This window comes from Rhinoderma darwinii, chromosome 8, assembly GCF_050947455.1.
Source record: "Rhinoderma darwinii isolate aRhiDar2 chromosome 8, aRhiDar2.hap1, whole genome shotgun sequence".
NCBI classification, from domain to species: domain Eukaryota; kingdom Metazoa; phylum Chordata; class Amphibia; order Anura; family Rhinodermatidae; genus Rhinoderma; species Rhinoderma darwinii.
Window position 1 is genome coordinate 42,250,488 of NC_134694.1, and position 20,665 is coordinate 42,271,152.

At 44.3% G+C, this 20,665-nt stretch overlaps 1 protein-coding gene across 4 annotated transcripts in view; it reads left to right on the forward strand.

Annotated features, from left to right (window-relative positions):
• Positions 1 to 20,665, forward strand: part of NUP62CL (nucleoporin 62 C-terminal like) — an 88,110-nt gene that overhangs the window by 28,225 nt on the left and 39,220 nt on the right. For all 4 annotated transcript variants that reach the window (XM_075835621.1, XM_075835622.1, XM_075835619.1 and 1 more), the window contains exon 3: positions 6,210 to 6,463. In XM_075835621.1, the coding sequence (XP_075691736.1) occupies positions 6,210 to 6,463 (254 nt within the window). The remainder of the gene's footprint in view (positions 1 to 6,209; positions 6,464 to 20,665) is intronic.

The following is a 20,665-nucleotide window of genomic DNA, read 5'->3' on the forward strand; positions in this document are numbered from 1 at the left end:
TCCTTCCTTCCAGAAGGGAAAAATCAATCCCCTGATAGACCGTCTCAGAACTATACTTAGACCATACGAAGGCCATGTCAGTTCTGACATGCATCCCAGATGTACTATGGGCTCACTTCAGATCCAGGGCTCTACAGTGGGACATTCTAAATCAGTGGGACAGGAGCAGTCTTTCCCTAGATCAATCCCTACAAATCTCATCCGCAGCCAGGCTGTCTCTCAGATGGCGGTTGAACAAGGGGAACCTCATGCGGGGCATTCCATGGACATAAACCCCTACTCTGAATATTACCACAGACGTGAGTCCTTGGGGGTGGGGAGCTCATTACGACTCTTCTTTTCTTCAGGGTCCGTGGGATCAACGGACAGTACAGAGATCCTCCAACTTCAGGGAACTGGCAGCAGTTGTTCAGGCCATGAAGAAATCCATACCAACAACTTCTGGTCGGAACTTAAAAATCTATTCCGACAACACAAGCTGTAAAGGATCTGCCAGACACAGCTTCTGTGTCGACGCCCGTGGGTAATCAGTCTGCACCTGCTCCTATGTCTGTGAGACTGACTCAATCTTCCACCACTCAGGATGGCAGGCTTAGGAGTGGGAGAGCCTATCACAGCCTGGCCAGACGGAGCTAGCTCCCGCCCACTGTCTATTTATACCAGCCTTTCCTGTTCCTCCTTTGCCTGTGATTCTGCTCTGCTTGTTTCCTGGCTCTGCTGCTGCTGCTTGAACTACTGATCCTCTGCTTAATATTGACCTTGGCTTACTGACCACTCTCCTGCTCAGCGTTTGGTACCTCGTACACTCCTGGTTTGACTCGGCTCGTTCACTACTCTCCTGCTCAGCGTTTTGTACCTCGTGCACTCCTGGTTTGACTCGGCTCGTTCACTACTCTCGTTGCTCACGGTTTCTCCGTGGGCAGCTGCCCCGTTTCCCTAGCTTCTGTGTACCCTTGTCTGTTTGTCTGTCGTGCACTTACTGAGTGTAGGGACCGTCGCCCAGTTGTACCCCGTCGCCTAGGACGGGTTGTTGCAAGTAGGCAGGGACTGAGTGGCGGGTAGATTAGGGCTCATCTGTCTGTCTCCCTACCCCGTCATTACACAAACACCGTGTCTTTATATAAATCATCAAGGGGGTACAAGATCGGCCTTGGTGATGGACTTATCTTCCCAGATAATTTCTCTGGCAAAGCACCGCCTGTTGACCCTATCAATTGTCCATCTGAATGGAAAAGACAACCAGGTAGCAGACTTCCTAAGCCGAGAAAGGCTACGCCAGTCAGAATGGTCTCTGAATACGACAGGGCCCAGTAATGCACCCCAAGATTCAGTAACTCCATCTGACAGCCTGGAAACAGAAAGGATAATCTTTAGACAGAGAGGATTCTCAGTCTGTCATTTCCACCCTGCTAGCTAGTAGGAAACAGGTTACCTCAAATATACAGGGTGGGCCATTTATATGGATACAGCTAAAATGGGAATGGTTGGTGATATTAACTTCCTGTTTGTGGCACATTAGTATATGGGAGGGGGGAAACTTTTCAAGCTGGGTGTTGACCATGGCGGCCATTTTGAAGTCGGACATTTTGTATCCAACTTTAGTTTTTTCAATGGGAAGAGGGTCATGTGACACATCAAACTTATCGAGAATTTCACAAGAAAAACAATGGTGTGCTTGGTTTTAACGTTACTTTATTCTTTCATGAGTTATTTACAAGCTTCTCTTTGTTTACAGCCATTGACATGTCGCAGAGGTTAACACGTGAGGAGCGGATAGAAATTGTGTTGATGTCTGGTGAACGCAGTACCCGGGTCATTGCAGCAGATTTCAATGCAAGACACCCTACGAGACCACCCATCTCCCATGCTACAGTTTGCAAACTGCTTGCCAAGATTCGTGAAACTGGTTCAGTGTTGGATTTGCCCAAATGTGGACGCATGAAAACTGTCACTAATGAAGAAACATCAGTGGCTGTCCTAGCTTCATTCAGCAAGAGCCCACAGCGTAGCACTCGCCGCATGTCACTACTCACAAATGGCACCCTTACAAACTCCAGCTGCTGCAGCATCTCAATGAGGATGACCCAGATCGGCGCACCGAATTTGCAGAATGGGCAAAACAAAGATTGGAACAGGACCCTCAGTTTACACAGAACATTTTGTTCAGTGATGAGGCAAACTTTTATGTGAATGGTGAAGTTAACAAACAAAACCACCGCTATTGTTCTGACACTAACCCACATTGGATAGATCCCTCCAAGACTGTTGGAACACAAAAATTGATGGTATGGTGTGGTATATGAGGTACAAAGATAGTGGGGCCATTCTTCATCAATGGAAACCTCAAGGCCACGGGATATCTGAAATTGCTACATGATGATGTGTTTCCCTCTTTATGCACTGAAGCTGGCACGTTCCCTGAGTTTTTCCAGCAAGATGGTGCACCACCACATTATGGGTGTCAGGTCCGAGCATTCCTAGATGAACAGTTTCCTGGAAAGTGGATTGGTCGTCGTGAGCCAGTTGAATGGCCCCCCTAGGTCTCCCGATCTGACCCCCTTAGACTTTTATCTTTGGGGTCATCTGAAGGCAATTGTCTATGCTGTGAAGATACGAGATGTGCAGCAACTGAAACTACGGATACTGGAAGCCTGTGCTAGCATTTCTTCTGCGGTGTTGCTATCAGTGTGTGAAGAGTGGGAGAAGAGGGTTGCATTGTCAATCCAACACAATGGGCAGCACTTTGAACACATTTTATAAGTGGTCAGAAACTTGTAAATAACTCCTGAAAGAATAAAGTAACGTTAAAACCAAGTACACCATTGTTTTTCTTGTGAAATTCTCGATAAGTTTGATGTGTCACATTTTACAAAGGAGGGGGTTGCCTGCAAGCAACCAGGCCCAATTTCCCAACTACCAATTTAAAGTAGAACAAACTTTATTAAGCTACGTATAGCAAGACAGACCACATAGAATTGTATTAAAATTGTCACTACCTAAGGACCGGGCATAGAGGTAAATTACCTGTATGGTTACAGGCATAAATCGTGATAGAATTAGGAGCACAAATTCCTTTCCTTAGCCAGTTAAATTGTTAGATTAACTAATAGGTAGACAGTAGGTCCGGTCGGCGGTAGGTATTAAAATCTTAACAGCCCCCCCCCCCCGACATGTTTCGCTACGGAGTAGCGTCCTCATGGGTACACGGGGCTAATGGCGGCGCGGCAGAAGAGAATCCTGATATGGACATGTCACATGACGTACCAAGGGGTGTGTCAGGACAGACAGCCAATGACAGTGAGAGAGACACGACAGCAGCTCAGAAAGAGCATCCGGCGAATAGAAAGTAGGATAAGAAGCACCAATAGGGAATAGGATGCGGCGCATTCGTATAGCAGCAAAAAGGGGACTTCGTGCAAATAACATCTCCCAGGCCGTAAGTATCTAGGTAAGATTACCGGCGCATGCGCCGATGTACAAATTTCGACTTCGTGCCTGCAGCAATACTCTATCAACCCAAGGTTTACGCAGTTAGTTAGTAGAGGAACAAGACTTATTATCACCGGTCTTGCAAAAACCGGCATATGTGCATTACTGGAGTGTATAGACTTGGAGAGAAAGAAGAGATGAGCCGATTCCTATATAATGGTATGGTAGGTATTTAGATTAATAAAATTAACATAAGAAACACCAGTAGAGAATAGGATACGGCGCATGCGCGTAGTGGTAAGACAGGACTTTGTGCAATTTTGATCTCCCGGACCGTAGGTGCACAAGTAAAATTACCGGCGCATGCGCTGATGAACAATTTCCGACTTCGCTTTATCAGACCGAGGTCTGCACAGTGGTAAGTTAGAAAACGAAACTTAGTATAAAGGGCCTCGCAAAGAGAGGCGCAGGCGCATTACTGAAAAATACAGACTTGAGATTAAAAGGGGCCGCTTCCCATATGGTGATATGGTAAGTATTTAGAAAAACAAAATTAATCATATATACAATGGCACTAGTCGGGAACCCTGACACTAATCGAAGAAACCCCAGAAGAAAACTACCACTACGCGCATGCGCCGTATCCTATTCTCTACTGGTGTTTCTTATGTTCATTTTATTATTCTAAACCTTGGGTTGATAGAGTATTGCTGCAGGCACTAAGTCGAAATTTGTACATCGGCGCATGCGCCGGTAATCTTACCTAGACACTTACGGCCTGGGAGATGTTATTTGCACGAAGTCCCCTTTTTGCTGCTATACGCATGCGCCGCATCCTATTCCCTATTGGTGCTTCTTATCCTACTTTCTATTTGCCGGATGATCTTTCTGAGCTGCTGTCGTGTCTCTTTCACTGTCATTTGCTGTCTGTCCTGACACACCCCTTGATACGTCATGTGACATGTCCATATCAGGATTCTCTTCTGCCGCGCCGCCATTAGCCCCGTGTACCCCTGAGGACGCTACTCCGAAGCGAAACATGTCGGAGGGGGGGGGCTGTTAAGATTTTAATACCTACCGCCGACCGGACCTACTGTCTACCTATTAGTTAATCTAACAATTTAACTGGCTAAGGAAAGGAATTTGTGCTCCTAATTCTATCACTATTTATGCCTGTAACCATACAGGTAATTTACCTCTATGCCCGGTCCTTAGGTAGTGACAATTTTAATACAATTCTATGTGGTCTGTCTTGCTATGCGTAGCTTAATAAAGTTTGTTCTACTTTAAATTGGTAGTTGGGAAATTGGGCATGGTTGCTTGCAGGCAACCCCCTCCTTTGTAAATTGTATATTGTGCCCGCCAACTACCAGGGGTCTTATCCACGTCTTGTTCTCTGATGTGTCACATGACCTTCTTCCTATTGAAAAAACTAAAGTTGGATACAAAATGTCCGACTTCAAAATGGCCGCCATGGTCAACACACAGCTTGAAAGTTTCCCCCCTCCCATATACTAATGTGCCACAAACAGGAAGTTAATATCAACCATTCCCATTTTATTTAGGTGTATCCATATAAATGGCCCACCCTGTATATCTGAGAGCCTTGAAAGCATTTATGAATTTTGCAGGCAGGGACATTAATCCTCTAACCAAACCAGATATCCCTCTAATATTGGATTTTTTTCCAGGCAGGATTATATAAGAACCTTAGGCCTAGCACGTTTTAAAGTTCAGATATCCGCATTAAGTTCCTTTTTTAATTTAAAATTAGCATAACGCCCCTGGATTAAGAGATTCCTAACAGCCTCCTGCAGACTTAAACCCCAGATAAGATCCCCAGTTCCTCCATGGGACTTAAACATCGTTCTCCAGGCTATGACAAATCCACCGTTCGAACCACTAGACTCTCTATATCCATAAAAATGCTGACACTTAAAATGACATTCCTTTTAGCCATTACATCAGCCCGTAGAGTGAGCGAGATTCATGCCCTTTCTGCCTTTCCTCCACATACTCTACTATTAGAGGATAGAGTCATCCTAAAAACCTTACCATGTTTTCCGACCCCCAGCTGTATTCAGCAGACTGCTCTAAGATCAGGAGCTCTTAGTTACAGCTCCTACTTAGAGGATGAGCGCTCACAGGAGCGCTCATCAGCCTCTTCTTCAGCGACGCCAAAAGACGTTGCTGTAGACTAAGGACCTGCACTGCCTGCCGACAAAATACGGTGGGTGGCCGTTAAGTGGTTAAAGTGCTCAATAAAAGACACGAACAGTACAACTGTTTGTGTGTTTATTAGTTTATTTAGATTCTGTCCAGGTTATTCCACTTAGTTCTTCTTCTTTTTTTTGCAACTGTATGCTTGAAAGATATTACAAATATGAAATGACCCCTTTACCAACTGAGTTTTAAAATGGTAACCCCAGCAGGGCATATGGACATTGTAGATGGGCTTTTCTGGGCCCATCCATGCATTACATGAACGACATTTGATAACCGCTGATCACAGGGTGTAAGAAAAGCAGGACCCACAGCCAGCCATCAGCTAATCACCAGGCCAGCTCCTTTTTAAAAAAAAAGTTGTCACGGTGAGGTAACCCCTGAATTAAGAGTCAGTTTGCTTAAAGGGGTACTCTGCGCTTAGCAAAAAAATTCGATTCTTTGCGTAATAAAAAGTTAAATATATATATATATATATATATATATATATATATATATATATATAATGTGTGTGTTGTATTTGGAATTAAACTGATTTGTTCTCCTTTTATTTTCAGGAATGCTGTACCTAAATTGGGGCTAGGTGGAGCGACACAACCAGCTTCTGGGAGTAACATCAATGGAGCTACTCAGGCTTTGGGTTTTTCCTTTGGTACTGCAGTTGGTACTGCAGTTGCCCAGCCTCTCTCAGCACCTTCCAGTACTGGTGGCGGCTTCAATTTTACTGGTGCTGTTACAACAACTATACCCCCTACTGCAGCAATACTAACAACAACCACTCAGGCAGCAAGCAATGCAGTGCAAACACCAGGTATTTCTGCTAATGTTTAATTGATGATTTTTTTAAATAAGTGTAGCCGTAGTTTTAAACCTTTTAGCCGTAAATCAATTGTATAATATTTGTCATATATCTAATTAGAGAATAATGCCTCTTTCTCCACTTATCAGACTCCTTTCCTTCTCCCCCCTACACTGATCACTCACTCTGAACTTACTGCTAAAACTCTGTATTCAGTGAGGCAGATGAGGACGGCTCACTGAGGGATCAGGTTACAGCTGCTGCCCATAGAAGTCTATGGGGAGGGGAGCAACTGCAGGGAGACACCTACAGATCTGCTGCTGCTTCTAGTAAATGTATTATTAGCATCCAGCACTGAGGTGAGATATAACGCTTATTAGAAACAGCATGGAGGACATTACACAGTAGTAAGGAGCAGTGTAGCTGTTAATCCAGCGCTGGAGTGAGAACTGTAAAAGTATCAGGGTCTGTCTGCGTGTCTTTCTCCTGTCTCCCTCCAGCAGCTCCCCACTCCCCTCTCCATAGACATCAATGGGCAGAATATGTAACCTGATCCCTCAGTAAGCTATCTTAATCAGTTTCTCACTAAATACGGATTTTAGAAATTAATTCGGAGGGAATGCACCTTGCGGTGGGAGAAGCAGAAGTTCCTGATAAGTGGAGAGTAATTTTCTCAAATCACACTCCATGGCAGCACCGCAGGAGGTTGAATCTAATCTCCTAATAGGGACAGGAACACACACGGGGTTAAAAGCCCCTCCCCTCCTCGGTTTTTCCTGTCCGTATCGAGGGGCATACAAGAGAGGCCTGGTATGGCTTAAGGATTACTCGGGTTAATTAGCCTTGCTTTTCTCCCTTGTGGCTGTTCCTGTTTACCCCAGGACTAGGGACCAAATATTACCCCTCATGTGCCTATGGTAATGCTGGGGTGCTTGTGGCAGGCTCTGGTGCTCTTTGGAGCTCCCTAGCCTTGCCGCTTCCCATTTGGGGGAAGCATGTGGTCTGCTGGCTTCAGCCTGCGTAACAGGCTTTTGCACTTAGTTGCTCATGTCACTTCCGGAGCACGATGTGCACTACATGATGATACGCTTCTGAACAGGAGGTAATGTAGATGGCACTTCCTGTCTGTTTGGAATGGGAGAAATGGCGTGCACTGAGGAGTCCCTGCTGCAGTTGGCGTTTCCCCTCCGTCCAGGTGCGCTGCAATCGGAAGTCCCACCCCTAGGGTAGGAACCTCAAGGTCAGATGCTGTTTCAGCCTGATAAGACACACTCCTGGTAAGTTAAGACTTCTTTCTACTTCTGTCTGAATTGGACGTCACTTCCGGAGCACGATGTGCACTACATGATGATACGCTTCTGATCAGGAGGTAAGACTTGTTTCTACTTCTGTCTGAATTGGACGTCACTTCCGGAGCAACTAAGTGCAAAAGCCTGTTACGCAGGCTGAAGCCAGCAGACCACATGCTTCCCCCGAATGGGAAGCGGCAAGGCTAGGGACTTGTTTCTACTTCTGTCTGAATTGGAAGCGGTGTCTCGACCTGCTCCCTCTGTGCTTAGTGGGAAAACAGGAGTCTGTTATACTATTTTGGGGGCTTACTTCTTAGTGTTATTTACTTCGCCCTCCCTATTTTAAATTTCAGACAAAGTTGGATACTCCTAAACATAAAAAAGATCCCTCTGTCTGTAAATGTGCTTTTTGTAACCAAAAAACTACCCTCATCTGATAGAAAATCTGTCAGTTATGTACTGAAAAAGTGGTTAGAGAAGTTTAATTTTCTCTTATGGAAGAGATCAGGGGGAGGGGGAGACAGGAAATTCAGTCATCTATGGCATCATTCAAGAGGCTCTGTCACCAGATTTTGCAACCCCTATCTGCTATTGCAGCAGATAGGCGCTGCAATGTAGATTACAGTAACATTTTTCTTTTTAAAAAACGAGCATTTTTGGCCAAGTTATGACCATTTTTGTAGTTATGTGACCTGTGACGTCACTCACAGGTCCTGCATCGTGTCAGACGAGCGAGGACACATCGGCACCAGAGGCTACAGATGATTCTGCAGCAGCATCGGCGTTAGCAGGTAAGTCGATGTAGCTACTTACCTGCAAACGCTGATGCTGCTGCAGAATCAACTGTAGCCTCTGGTGCCGATGTGTCCGACACGATGCAGGACCTGTGAGTGACGTCACAGATCTGCACTGCCAGAAGCTGGGCGTTCTGAAGAGAAGTGGATGATATTTCTCATCAGAACGCCCAGCTAGTAAAAGTATTAAAAACGCCCCGATGTACGCACATAATACACGCCCAGTTGGACTTTTACTTTTAAACACACCCACTTGGACTTTTGCAAGCCTCATTTGCATAACTACAAAAATGGTCATAACTTGGCCAAAAATGCTCGTTTTTTAAAAATAAAAACGTTACTGTAATCTACATTGCAGCGCCGATCTGCTGCAATAGCAGATAGGGGTTGCAAAATCTGGTGACAGAGCCTCTTTCACTCAGTATTCTTCCTCCTGATCCTACTCCCACTCCAAAAAAAAAAAAATTATGGTAGAATAGGATTTTAATTCTGATATGAAGAGCCTCTATATATCAGGTAAATTTTTGGAGAAAGGAGTTTCCTTCTTAGTCTACGTCTACAGCTGATGAAAACAATAAATAGTATTTATCTTCGGAATATATGCAGGAATTGTTATCCGCAGTGAGAATCCACTATGGAAGTGGAGGAAGTCCCTGAAATCCGCACAATTCAGGATATGTTTTCCGGGCTCGGAGTGAAAAGACTACCATTCTTTCCCATCCACAAAAATGTACAGCTTCTAAATGAGGAATGGAAATATTCAGAAAAACGTCTGTCCCTCCCCTCAGAATTAAAAGACAGATTTCCACTAGGAGAGGAAACGTTTAACCGGTTAAGGACTAGGCTGTTTTACAGCTAAATGACCAGAGCAAATTTCACAATTTTGCTATGCGCTTCTTTAGATGACTATAACTCAGCAGGTGAATAAAGTTCATCTTTGAATTTTACACTCTTTTTAAAGGACAGATAGGGCTTTGTTTTAGTGGCATTTGTCAGTATATATCATTTTTTTTTTTTTCTCTAAAGTGGGCAAAATTGGAAAAAAATGCAAGAATTTAACAATTGCGTCGGTTTATGCTAGCATTTTTCACACACGGTATGAACCACGGCCAAAATTAATCTCCTTTCACATTCTTCCACTTCTCCCGTGCATGGGGATACCAAATATGTGAGCCTTATTCACTGTGCGGGCATGTGCCAGGGCTTGGCATAAAAGGAGGCTTTTTGGCCTTTTCGGTCCAGGAATTTTGCATTTGATTTTATAGCCGTATACTGTTTTCTGGGGGGCCTAATGCTGCTGAAACATTAGAAACACCCCATAAATGACTTCATTCACACAAGTAGACCCCACAAGGTTTCCTTCAAGGGGTTTATCATATTTTTAGCAAGTCCAGTTTTCTTCTGAAAGTTTCTTGAATAAGATGGAACAAAATAAAATCAGCACTTTTTTAGCAAATGCGTCAGTTTAGGCTAGTATTTTTCACACACGGTATAGACCACGGCCAAAATTCATCTCCTTTCACGTTCTTCCACTTCTCCCGTGCATGGGGATACCAAATATGTGTGCCTTATTCACTGTGCGGGCATGTGCCAGGGCTTGGCATAAATGGAGGCTTTTTGGCCTTTTCGGTCCAGGAATTTTGCATTTGATTTTAGAGCCGCATACTGTTTTCTGGGGGGCCTAATGCTGCTGAAAGATTAGAATCACCCCATAAATGACTTCATTCACACAAGTAGACCCCACAAGGTTTCCTTCAAGGGGTTTATCATATTTTTAGCAAGTCCAGTTTTCTTCTGAAAGTTTCTTGAATAAGATGGAACAAAATAAAATCAGGACTTTTTTAGCAAATGCGTCAGTTTAGGCTAGTATTTTTCACACACGGTATAGACCACGGACAAAATTAATCTCCTTTCACATTCTTCCACTTCTCCCGTGCATGGGGATACCAAATATGTGTGCCTTATTCGCTGTGCGGGCATGTGCCAGGGCTTGGCATAAAAGGAGGCTTTTTGGCCTTTTCGGTCCAGGAATTTTGCATTTGATTTTAGAGCCGCATACTGTTTTCTGGGGGGCCTAATGCTGCTGAAACATTAGAAACACCCCATAAATGACTTCATTCACACAAGTAGACCCCACAAGGTTTCCTTCAAGGGGTTTATCATATTTTTAGCAAGTCCAGTTTTCTTCTGAAAGTTTCTTGAATAAGATGGAACAAAATAAAATCAGCACTTTTTTAGCAAATGCGTCAGTTTAGGCTAGTATTTTTCACACACGGTATAGACCACGGCCAAAATTCATCTCCTTTCACGTTCTTCCACTTCTCCCGTGCATGGGGATACCAAATATGTGTGCCTTATTCACTGTGCGGGCATGTGCCAGGGCTTGGCATAAAAGGAGGCTTTTTGGCCTTTTCGGTCCAGGAATTTTGCATTTGATTTTAGAGCCGCATACTGTTTTCTGGGGGGCCTAATGCTGCTGAAAGATTAGAATCACCCCATAAATGACTTCATTCACACAAGTAGACCCCACAAGGTTTTCTTCAAGGGGTTTATCATATTTTTAGACAGTCCAGTTTTCTTCTGAAAGTTTCTTGAATAAGATGGAACAAAATAAAATTAGCAATTTTTTAGCAAATGCGTCAGTTTATACCAGCATTTTTCACACACGGTATAGACCACGGTCAAAATTTATCTCCGTTCACATTCTGCCACTTCTCCCGTGCATGGGGATACCAAATATGTGGCCTTATTTATCACATAGAGATGTAGGAGGGCGGACGATAGAAGAAGATTATTTCACATATCGCTTTTTTTCAAAGCTGGTTTTACAAAACTCAACAGAGTTTCTATAACACTTCCAAAATATCTGCTCGTCCACACTTACATTCTGCTCAGGGGTGTAGAGTTGCAGAAATAAATTATTCAGGGATTTTATTAGCGGTCTTATTTTGAACAACCGATCCCGGTTTGCATCGGTACTTGGGGGGGCCTGTGCGTTGTCATTGAAGTGGAGGAACCTCATTATTGTCTCATAACGAGACCTGGGCATTACTGCAGAATATACTGGGGTGGCTTGGGCGGGTCTTGTTGACCAGTAAGACCTAATGGAGGGCTTTTTGACAATACCCATATTTAGGGTGAGCCCCAATTTTTTTTTTAATTCCTGCAAATTGGTGGGCGTCCAATCTCTGGCATGGGTGGATGAAGGTTTCTGCCTTATATATTGCGTGGCATATAAATTTGTTTCGTGGACAATCTGATTTAGGATGTCGTCCGTTATAAATAAATGGAAGTAATCCATTTGGACAAAATTTGTATTGTCCACGGTTATGCCAGGAGTGGTCGTAAATCCGTGGATTCTAGGCCCAAAAGATGGGGCAGGTGCCCATACAAGAGCCTGGACTGGAGGGACCAGGCTGTCCCGTGCTACAGCGCTACTTGGCCCTGCGCTTTCATGTTCTGCAGTTTCGACTGCATCAGGGACAACGTTCCCTGAAGATGAACCTGAAGTGACGCTGTCATCGTCACTACCTAAAACAGGTTCCATCTCGGACGCCATCTCTGATGCGGTCTCCGACTCAGACCACAGCATGGCGTATGCCTCCTCGGCGCTAAACAACTTCCTTGCCATAACGTAACTAACACTAACTAAACAAATTTTATTTTTTTATTTTTTTTATAAAACACACAAACTAAGGCCCCATGCACACGACCGTGCCCGCAATTGCTGTCCGCGATTGCGGGCACGGCCGGCCGCTGACTGACAGCCGCATTTTCGGGCCGTGCTCCCATACAAAGTATGGGAGCACGGCCCGCAAAATGCGAAAGAACGGACATGTTCCTTAATTCCCGGAACATTTCCACGGCACTGACACCCTTCCGTAGTGCTACGGAAAGGTGTCAGTGTTCAATGAAAGTGAATGGCTCAGTTTTTGCGGACCGCAGTTGCGGTCCGCAAAAACGGAGGTTTTTTGCTGTCGTGTGCATGGGGCCTAACTGCTATATATATCTACACTACCGCTAACAAAAAAATAAACCGCTATTGCTATATATATTATATATATGTGGATATATATATAATTATATACTCCCTACCTGCCTATTCTAATAGAATAAAAGAAAGAAAGGTAGATAGATAGAAAAAAAGATAGATGGATAGATTGTATAGATAGATAGAAATCTATCTATACAGAGAATGTTTTATAGTGTAACTGTTTTTTTTTTTTTTCACTGTAATCTTCTGGCAGCAATTCTCCCGAGTCTCTTTTTCTCCTCAAACTGAAACAATATTTGAGGAGAAGAAAAGAGGCAGGAGATTTACTGCCAGAAAACTCAAAATAAAACAAATGTGGTCGCTGTGATTTTCACAGCGACCACATGTTCAGGGACCATCAGATTGGTCCCTGATACTCTGCCCAGTGCCCAGAGCTGTTGGTAACAGCGAGGGCACAGGGCTGTGTGCACGCGATCGCGGGCACAGGGCTGTGTGCACGCGATCGCGTGCACACTGTTTTATAAGCAGAAATGCATGTGATCGCTGTGATTGGTTGTCACAGCGACCACATGTTCAGGGACCATCAGATTGGTCCCTGATACTCTGCCCAGTGCCCAGAGCTGTTGGTAACAGCGAGGGCACAGGGCTGTGTGCACGCGATCGCGTGCACACTGTTTTCTATGCAGAAATGCATGTGATCGCTGTGATTGGTTGTCACAGCGATCACATGTTCAGGGGCCAAAAGATTGACCCCTGACATTCTGCCCAGTGCCCATGGCTGTTAGCAACAGCCTGGGCATAGAGCTGTGTGCACGCGATCGCGCGTGCACAGTCTCTGAAGTGCGGCCGTATATATACTATACGCCGGACTTTAGAGACCCTGACCGCTGGCCGTATATTTACGGCCAGCGGTCGGGAACCTGTTAAAAGGACGGAACGAGATTCCCAAAATTGATATACAGGTGGCTAAAGTGGGAAAGAAAACAACTCTCTCATTTGAAGATTGGACAGAAAGGCTGACAGTCTCCTGAAGAAATTATGAGATACCTCTTCCACATCAACGCAGGTGAACATTGCAGCTACATGCGTAGCAAGGTCCATGTACTGATGGCTGGATCAGCTGGAGTTACATCTTAAAGAATGTGCCCCCTAGGGAAGATATACTAACAGGATTCTTGGTGATGCATCAGCTGAATCAGTGGGAATTGCCTCAAGTGCGGCGGTAATCTCTAATATACCAGAAGAGCCCTATGTTTGCGGATGTGGATTGGTGACCCCATGTCCAAGGCCGACTTATCAACCTTCCCTTCCAGGGAGAATACATTTTTGGCCCTGATCTTGATTCTATAGTAGAGAAATATAATGACAAAAAGATTACTCTTCCTGAGCCCAGAGTGATTAAAAGGAAAGTCCTTTTGGCCCTTCCATCAAACCCAAAGCTACAGGGGTAAAGGGAAATCTGGGAGATGGAGTTACCCAAAAGCTGGTAACAAAAGACACATTTTCTTTAATCCAAAATAAAGGTCAAGACAAACATTGAGGCCAGATGTGTAGGAGGAAAAATTATAGTGATTCCTTCCCTACTGGCAAAAGATTACAAAAACGTAATTGTTACTGAAAACAATATCCGAAGGCTACCGAATATAATTGACATCTTATCCCCCCAACAGGTTTGTCGCAACAAATCTTTCTTCAATAACTCTTCAATTAGCCCTGAAAGAAAGTCTTCACAAACTGTTAAGGATGGAAGCGATTTTACCTGTTCCCATAACAGAACAAGAACAGGGGCATTATTCTCGACTCTTCCTGGTGAAGAAGCAAACTAGAACATTCAGAATAATACATTTAAACCCTTTGAACAAATACGTGAAATACCGTTATCTTAAGATGGAGTCTGTAAAATCAACCATTTCTCTGATAGATCACAATTTTCTTATGGCAACGATTGAGATTGAAGTAATCCAAGAATACAGCATCCTCCATTTTCAAATCCAAGCACTGCCATTTATGATATCATCCGCTCCTAGAATTTTCACGAAAATTATGGCGGAAGTGACAGTATATCCCAGGACACAGGGTATTCACATTTCCTATCAGGACGATTTATTGATAGTGATATCCTTCATACCTCTTCTAAAAAATCAAATCTTCCAGACCTGCCAACTCCTGGAGAGCCTAGGTTGGATAGTCCACAAACAGAAGTCCAACCCATCCCCCTCTTTCAGAAGAATATTCCTGGTAACTATTCTGGACTCTCAAAACCAAATGTCTTCACTTCCCCTGGAGAAAAAAACAGATCTAAAGGCAAAAATATTCTTACAGAGAAAGACGACAGTTTTTTTCTTAAGAGAAGCCATGTCCATTCAGATGTCTTCAAACCCTGGTTCTCAGCAAATAGGACAAAACCCCTCTATCCTTGAAGAAAATAATAATCTTACCCAAGAAAGTAAAAATATCTCTCTCCTGGTGGCAGAAGAATCTTCTATATGTACAGGTGGACGTTCTGAGCCGGAGAGGCTTGCATCCAGGAAAATGGTGTCTACAAGACAAGTTCTTCAGATAGATCCCTCAAATATGGGGATTACCAGTGGTGGATTTATTTGCCACTCAAGGTAAACCAAAAGTTCCCCTCTTCTATTCTCTCAATCCAAAAGAATCAAGCCTGGGAATAAATGCATTAGCACACAGATGGAACTTTCCCCTACCATATGCATTTCCTCCCATCCCTCTTCTCAGAATTCTCCAGAAAGTCTGCCAAGAACCAGTCAAACGAAGCCTAATGTTTTGGGCAAAAAGGGCCTGGTTCGGTCCTCTAAATAGGCTAAAAATATCAGATCCCTTGCATCTACCGGTGTCTCAGGATCTACTATATCAGGGCTACATCCAGAACCCCAGGAGTTTGTCAGCTGCCTGGCTTCTGACTGCTTCATCCTAAAGTCCAGAGGTTCCTCAGATGCGGTCATTGAGACCCTAAGGAAAAGCAGGAATGAAAAAATACTAATGCAATTTATAACAAGGTATGGAAAAATTTCTGTCTTGGTCAGGATTCGATATCCATCATCCTAACACTGCAAAAATGATTTAAGGGGAGTCCGTCACCAGAAATTGGCCTATAAAGGCAGCAGCAGCGCAGTAAGATAGTGTAGCCTTACCTGAATATGCTGTTTTCCTTTTACAGATGCGTGGCTCCGTTGCAGAAATATATACATTTATTCTTTATATGCAGTTGAGCTATTTGGAGCAATGAGGGTGTCACCGTTGCTACAGACAGCTCTACCTGCTCTCCCGTACCCGACCATCTGCAGTGACGGTCAGACACCGGGGCGGCCGCAGGCTGGTAGTATTAGGCTGGGGAAGGCCAAAAACAGTGGCACCTACCACCCTGATAATGCTGCCTGCTGCTGTGTTGTATCTGGCTGGTTATGAAAATTGTTGACATCGTTCTTTCCAATTATTTTTTATTTTATTTTTTTTAAATGACGTGGAGTCCCCCGTCGTCCCCCCCCATTTTCATAACCAGCCAGATACAATAAAGCAGCAGCAGCCTAGCATTACCAGGGTGGGAAGGGCCACTGTTTTTGGCCATTCCCCTCCTGATAATACCAGCCTGCGGCCATCCCAGTGGCCGACCATCACTACAGATGGTCAAGTACTGGATGGTACCCGGCTCTTCCCAGCACCCCTGGTGGCGGTGGGTACCGGGGTAATAAAGGGGGTTAGTGTTAGCCACTGCACCTGCCAACACTAAGCCCCGCCTTAGCAATGGATGCTGTCAATCAGCCGGCGGCCATTACTAAGGCGGTAGTAATATAGTTTAAAAAAAAAACACGAAGACCTAGGAAAAATATTTTATTGAAATAAAAAAAAAAACCCACACAACCCTCATTAACAATTTTATTGATAATAAAAAAAAAGCAGTCATCGAAGTAGTCCTGGAATCCGACGTAGTCCAACGACCGAACCTGTAAGAAAACACACAAAAAAAAAAACGATTAGTAACACATGTTAGGCTTAGATACAGGGCCCATGTGTGATACTGTCTGTGGGACCCTGTATCTAAGCCTACCACAAGGTAGGCTTCGATACAGGGTCCAGCAGACAGTAATCTTATACAGTATAAGATTACTGTGTGCTGGGGCCCTGTATCTATACCTACAGTGTGGTAGGCTTATATACAGGGCCCATCAGACAGGATCACACATGGGCCCTGTATCTAAGCCTACCATGTGATTGGCTTAGATACAGGGCCCAGCAGACAGGATCACACAATCTGTGATCCTATCTCATGGGCCCCCTAAGCCTGCTACATCGTAGGCTTAAAGGGGTTGTGCAGTCCCTAAACATTGATGGCCTATCCTCAGAATAGGCCATCAATAGCTGATGTGTCGGGGTCCGTCTCCCGGGACCCGCCAATCAGCTGTTTTGAAGGGGCCGCAGCACTCGTACGAGAGCTGCTTCCCCTTCATTTCACTACTCGCTCACACTGTGAATCGCCGACACCGATTCACAGTGTAACCGCAATGAAGGGAAAGCGGCTCTCGTACGAGTGCTGCGGCCCCTTCAAAACAGCTGATTGGCGGGTCCCGGGAGTCGGACCCCGCCAGTCAGGCTACTAATCTTACCTTCCTCTTCAGCCGCGGCGGAAGTTCTGTTCTCTCAATGTTGTGCATGGCGCTGTGACGTCATGCGCTGCGCACAGCGCTTGACGTCCGGACCTCCGCCACGATCCGGAACCAGGAAGGTAAGTACAGTTTGTTACTATAGTAACAGGGGCCCGCGGCCCGAGTTACTATAGTAACTTTTTATTGATGTGGTGCGGGGGGCTGTGGGCCCCCCTGGCTTCGGGGCCCGGTCGCAATTGACCTATAGCTACGCCAGTGTCCCAAGCCCATTCAATCTACCTCTAGATCTATCCTACGTGAAATGTCAGATTTAGATATCCATCAGGAAGAGGGAGATTTGGATTCTGAAGGTTCATCTGATGGCAATAGTGGAAGACCGTTATACCTAGCAGAAGATATGGAACATCGTCTCAAAGGAAAGAGCCACCATGAAGACAAGGGATGTCAAGGAGTCCAGGTCTGTCCATGATCAAATGTTCAAGGGGTTGGACTCTAGCAGGAGAGTTTTTCCAGTCCACAAGAATATTAAGAATTGAATTAAAAAGAGTGGACACACCCAGAAAAAAAGTCTGTTTATTCCTAGGAATTTCAAATGTAAATATCCATTTGCTGAAGAAAATTCAGAAAAATGGGATATAACACCCAGGATTGATGCACCAGTATCTTGAATTTCTAAACGTGCTTCTCTCCCATTTGAAGATATGGGACTATTAAAAGGTCCCATTGATAAAAAGGCAGAAGGTATACTTCAAGGCTATGTACACCTTTTTGAGTGCTGTTTTTTTTTTTTTTTATAAACTAAATACGTTGGTGTGATTAGTGTAGCTGCTTAATTTAGTTTTTATAAAAAATTTGTTTTACCTTAGGAGATACAGCTGTTCTGTATTCTCTATACAGAACAGCTGGCTCAGTGACGGCAGGTCACGCAGGATCCACCTGTAAACTATCACATTTAAGTTCATAACTCAGGCCCCATGCACACGACCGTAATTTTGATCCATAATTGCGGATTAAAGTACTGGTCCATTCATTTCTGTAGCCAATGGACACCTTCCCGCATATTTACGGGAAGGTGTCCGGGCCGTAGAAAGCGTCTGTAAAAAATAGGACCTGTCCTATTTGATTTTACGGACAGTGCTCCCATACTTTATAATGGGAGCACGGCCCGCAAATGACTGTCCGCGCCTGTGATCACAGGCCGTGTGCAGTAATCACGGGCCTTAGATCCGTGGGAGGTTCTCGTTTGAAATGACCGTTTACAACGTAATCTCGCGAGATTACGCTTGCTGTGCTGTAGTGTCGGGATTGTATTAGCGGAGTGTCAGGTTTCTGCATACACATCCTGTCCTGGCTGGAGGTAATGTATATTCATTGTCAGGACACTGCAGTAATGTTATAGTGTGTTTATGTGGCTGCACATAGCGGTATAGCTATATCGCTATGTGCTGTGTAAATGAATAGGGAGAAGTGCATGACGCTGATTGGTCAGCGTCATACACTCCTCTGTACAACGCCCACTTGGCCCAAAAGTAAAACACGCCCAGTTGTTCATTAAGAAACTCATTAGCATAAAGCTAATATAGGTCATAACTCCGTTAAAAATGATCGTTTTTCTGAATAAAAAACACTGCTGTAATCTACATTACAGCGCCGATCACATCATGTACAATATAGGCCACTAATAATGTGGTGACAGAGCCTCTTTAAAGAGGCTCTGTCACCAGTTTCTCAAACCCCTATCTCCTATTGCATGTGATCGGCGCTGCAATGTAGATAACAGCAACGTTTTTTTGTTTCAAAAAACGTTCATTTTTGGCCAAGTTATGAGCTATTTTATATATATATATGCAAATGAGCTTTGAAATGGACAACTGGGCGTTTTTTTTTCGTTATGTCCAACTGGGCGTGTATTGTGTTTTTAACTGGGCGTGTTTATGTGTATGACGCTGACCAATCCGTGAACAGTCAGCATCATACACTCCTCAACATGTGCACGCTCCTCTCCTGAAATATTCTGTGCTGCTGTGAACTCTGCTCTTACCATTACGTAGCTCTCAGTCTGTTACCTCTCCTCCACTCCTGTCCTCAATAACACCTTCACATGATTGGCAAGTCACCACCCCGGACAAGATCCTACTGCACGTCTGACAGCCGTCAGCTGTATAGCTAACAGCACGGTTGTGTTGGAAGCGCGCCCTGCTGTGTCTCACTTAGCAGCTGGGTGTGTTCCCCTCATCTAGCTGCTACGTTCTATCCTGACCGCCGGTGTATTCTCCGTGCGGTCTTCGCAGTGCTGCTACCCCGTTTACCTACGGGAGCAGAACGCAGCTCCTACAATACTCTGTGCTGCCTTAAACTCTGTGGACAGGTCAGGCTGATGATAATGTTCTATTGTAATAGTTCTGACTTTTGCGGACACGGCAATACCAATTTTGTTTTATTTTTTAAAAGGGGGGGTTTGAACTTTTAATAAATCTATATATATCGCGGCATCTAAGTGGTTAAACGGTCAGAAACCGCGTGATCGATGTTCCTGGCCATTAGGGCAGGGTGTCCGCTTTAATACACAGCTGACACCCGCAGCACACGGAGCGGGCTGTGCTCCATACTTATCCCCATGCACGATGATGTATCGGCACTTCATGGAGCGTTAAGGGGTTAAACCGCTTCCTGTTTCCTGCCCCTTTGGAGGTGGACATCACTCCTGGTGGTGCTGTCATGGAGGTTAAAGGAAAATCAAATTACCGGCAGGTAATAATTTTTTCTCTAATAAGATATATTACAATGTTTCTTTGCTTGTACCATTGATTGGAATGACTGTTACCTTTTTAAGCTGACACTGCCGCCTGGGTTAAGAACGGATCCTGAATTTTAAGAATAAGAGTATGTTGACACGGCCTATTTTCGGCTGTTTTTTTGGGCTGTTAAAGGTGCCGAAAAACAGCTGAAAAATTGGAAGCAGAACTCTTCCAAACATCTGCCCATTGATTTCAATGGGAAATACGGCGTTCTGTTCCGACGGGGTTGCATAAAAAAAACACCTCGTAAAAAGTGCTTGTCGCTGCTTGAGCCGTTTTTGGAGCCGTGTTTCAGTGACTCAATAGAAAAACCGCTCCAAAAACTGTCTTAAGAAATGCTGCAAAAACACGAGTTGCTTAAAAAACTTCCTTTGAAAACCGCTCCGTATTTTCAGATGTTTTTTTATTAAGCGTGTGAACATACCCTTAGGCTGGACAAATCCGAAAAGCCAGTAGCCAATTTGCCTAGGGATTTGTTGGTGGTACTTTTTGGGTTAATTTCCATTGAAGTCTTAGGGCCAGGTGACAAAAAAAAAATCCAAACTAGCTCCTTACAGTAATTTGTCTACCCCTTGTTGGGAGACCATGATAAACACAAACAGAACTGTTATTTTATTCAAATTTTAGAATATCTTATTAGCCTTCGATTTTATATGAGAAAATAATGTTAGGCCCCATGCACACGAACGTAAAAACGCCCGTAATTACAGGCCCATA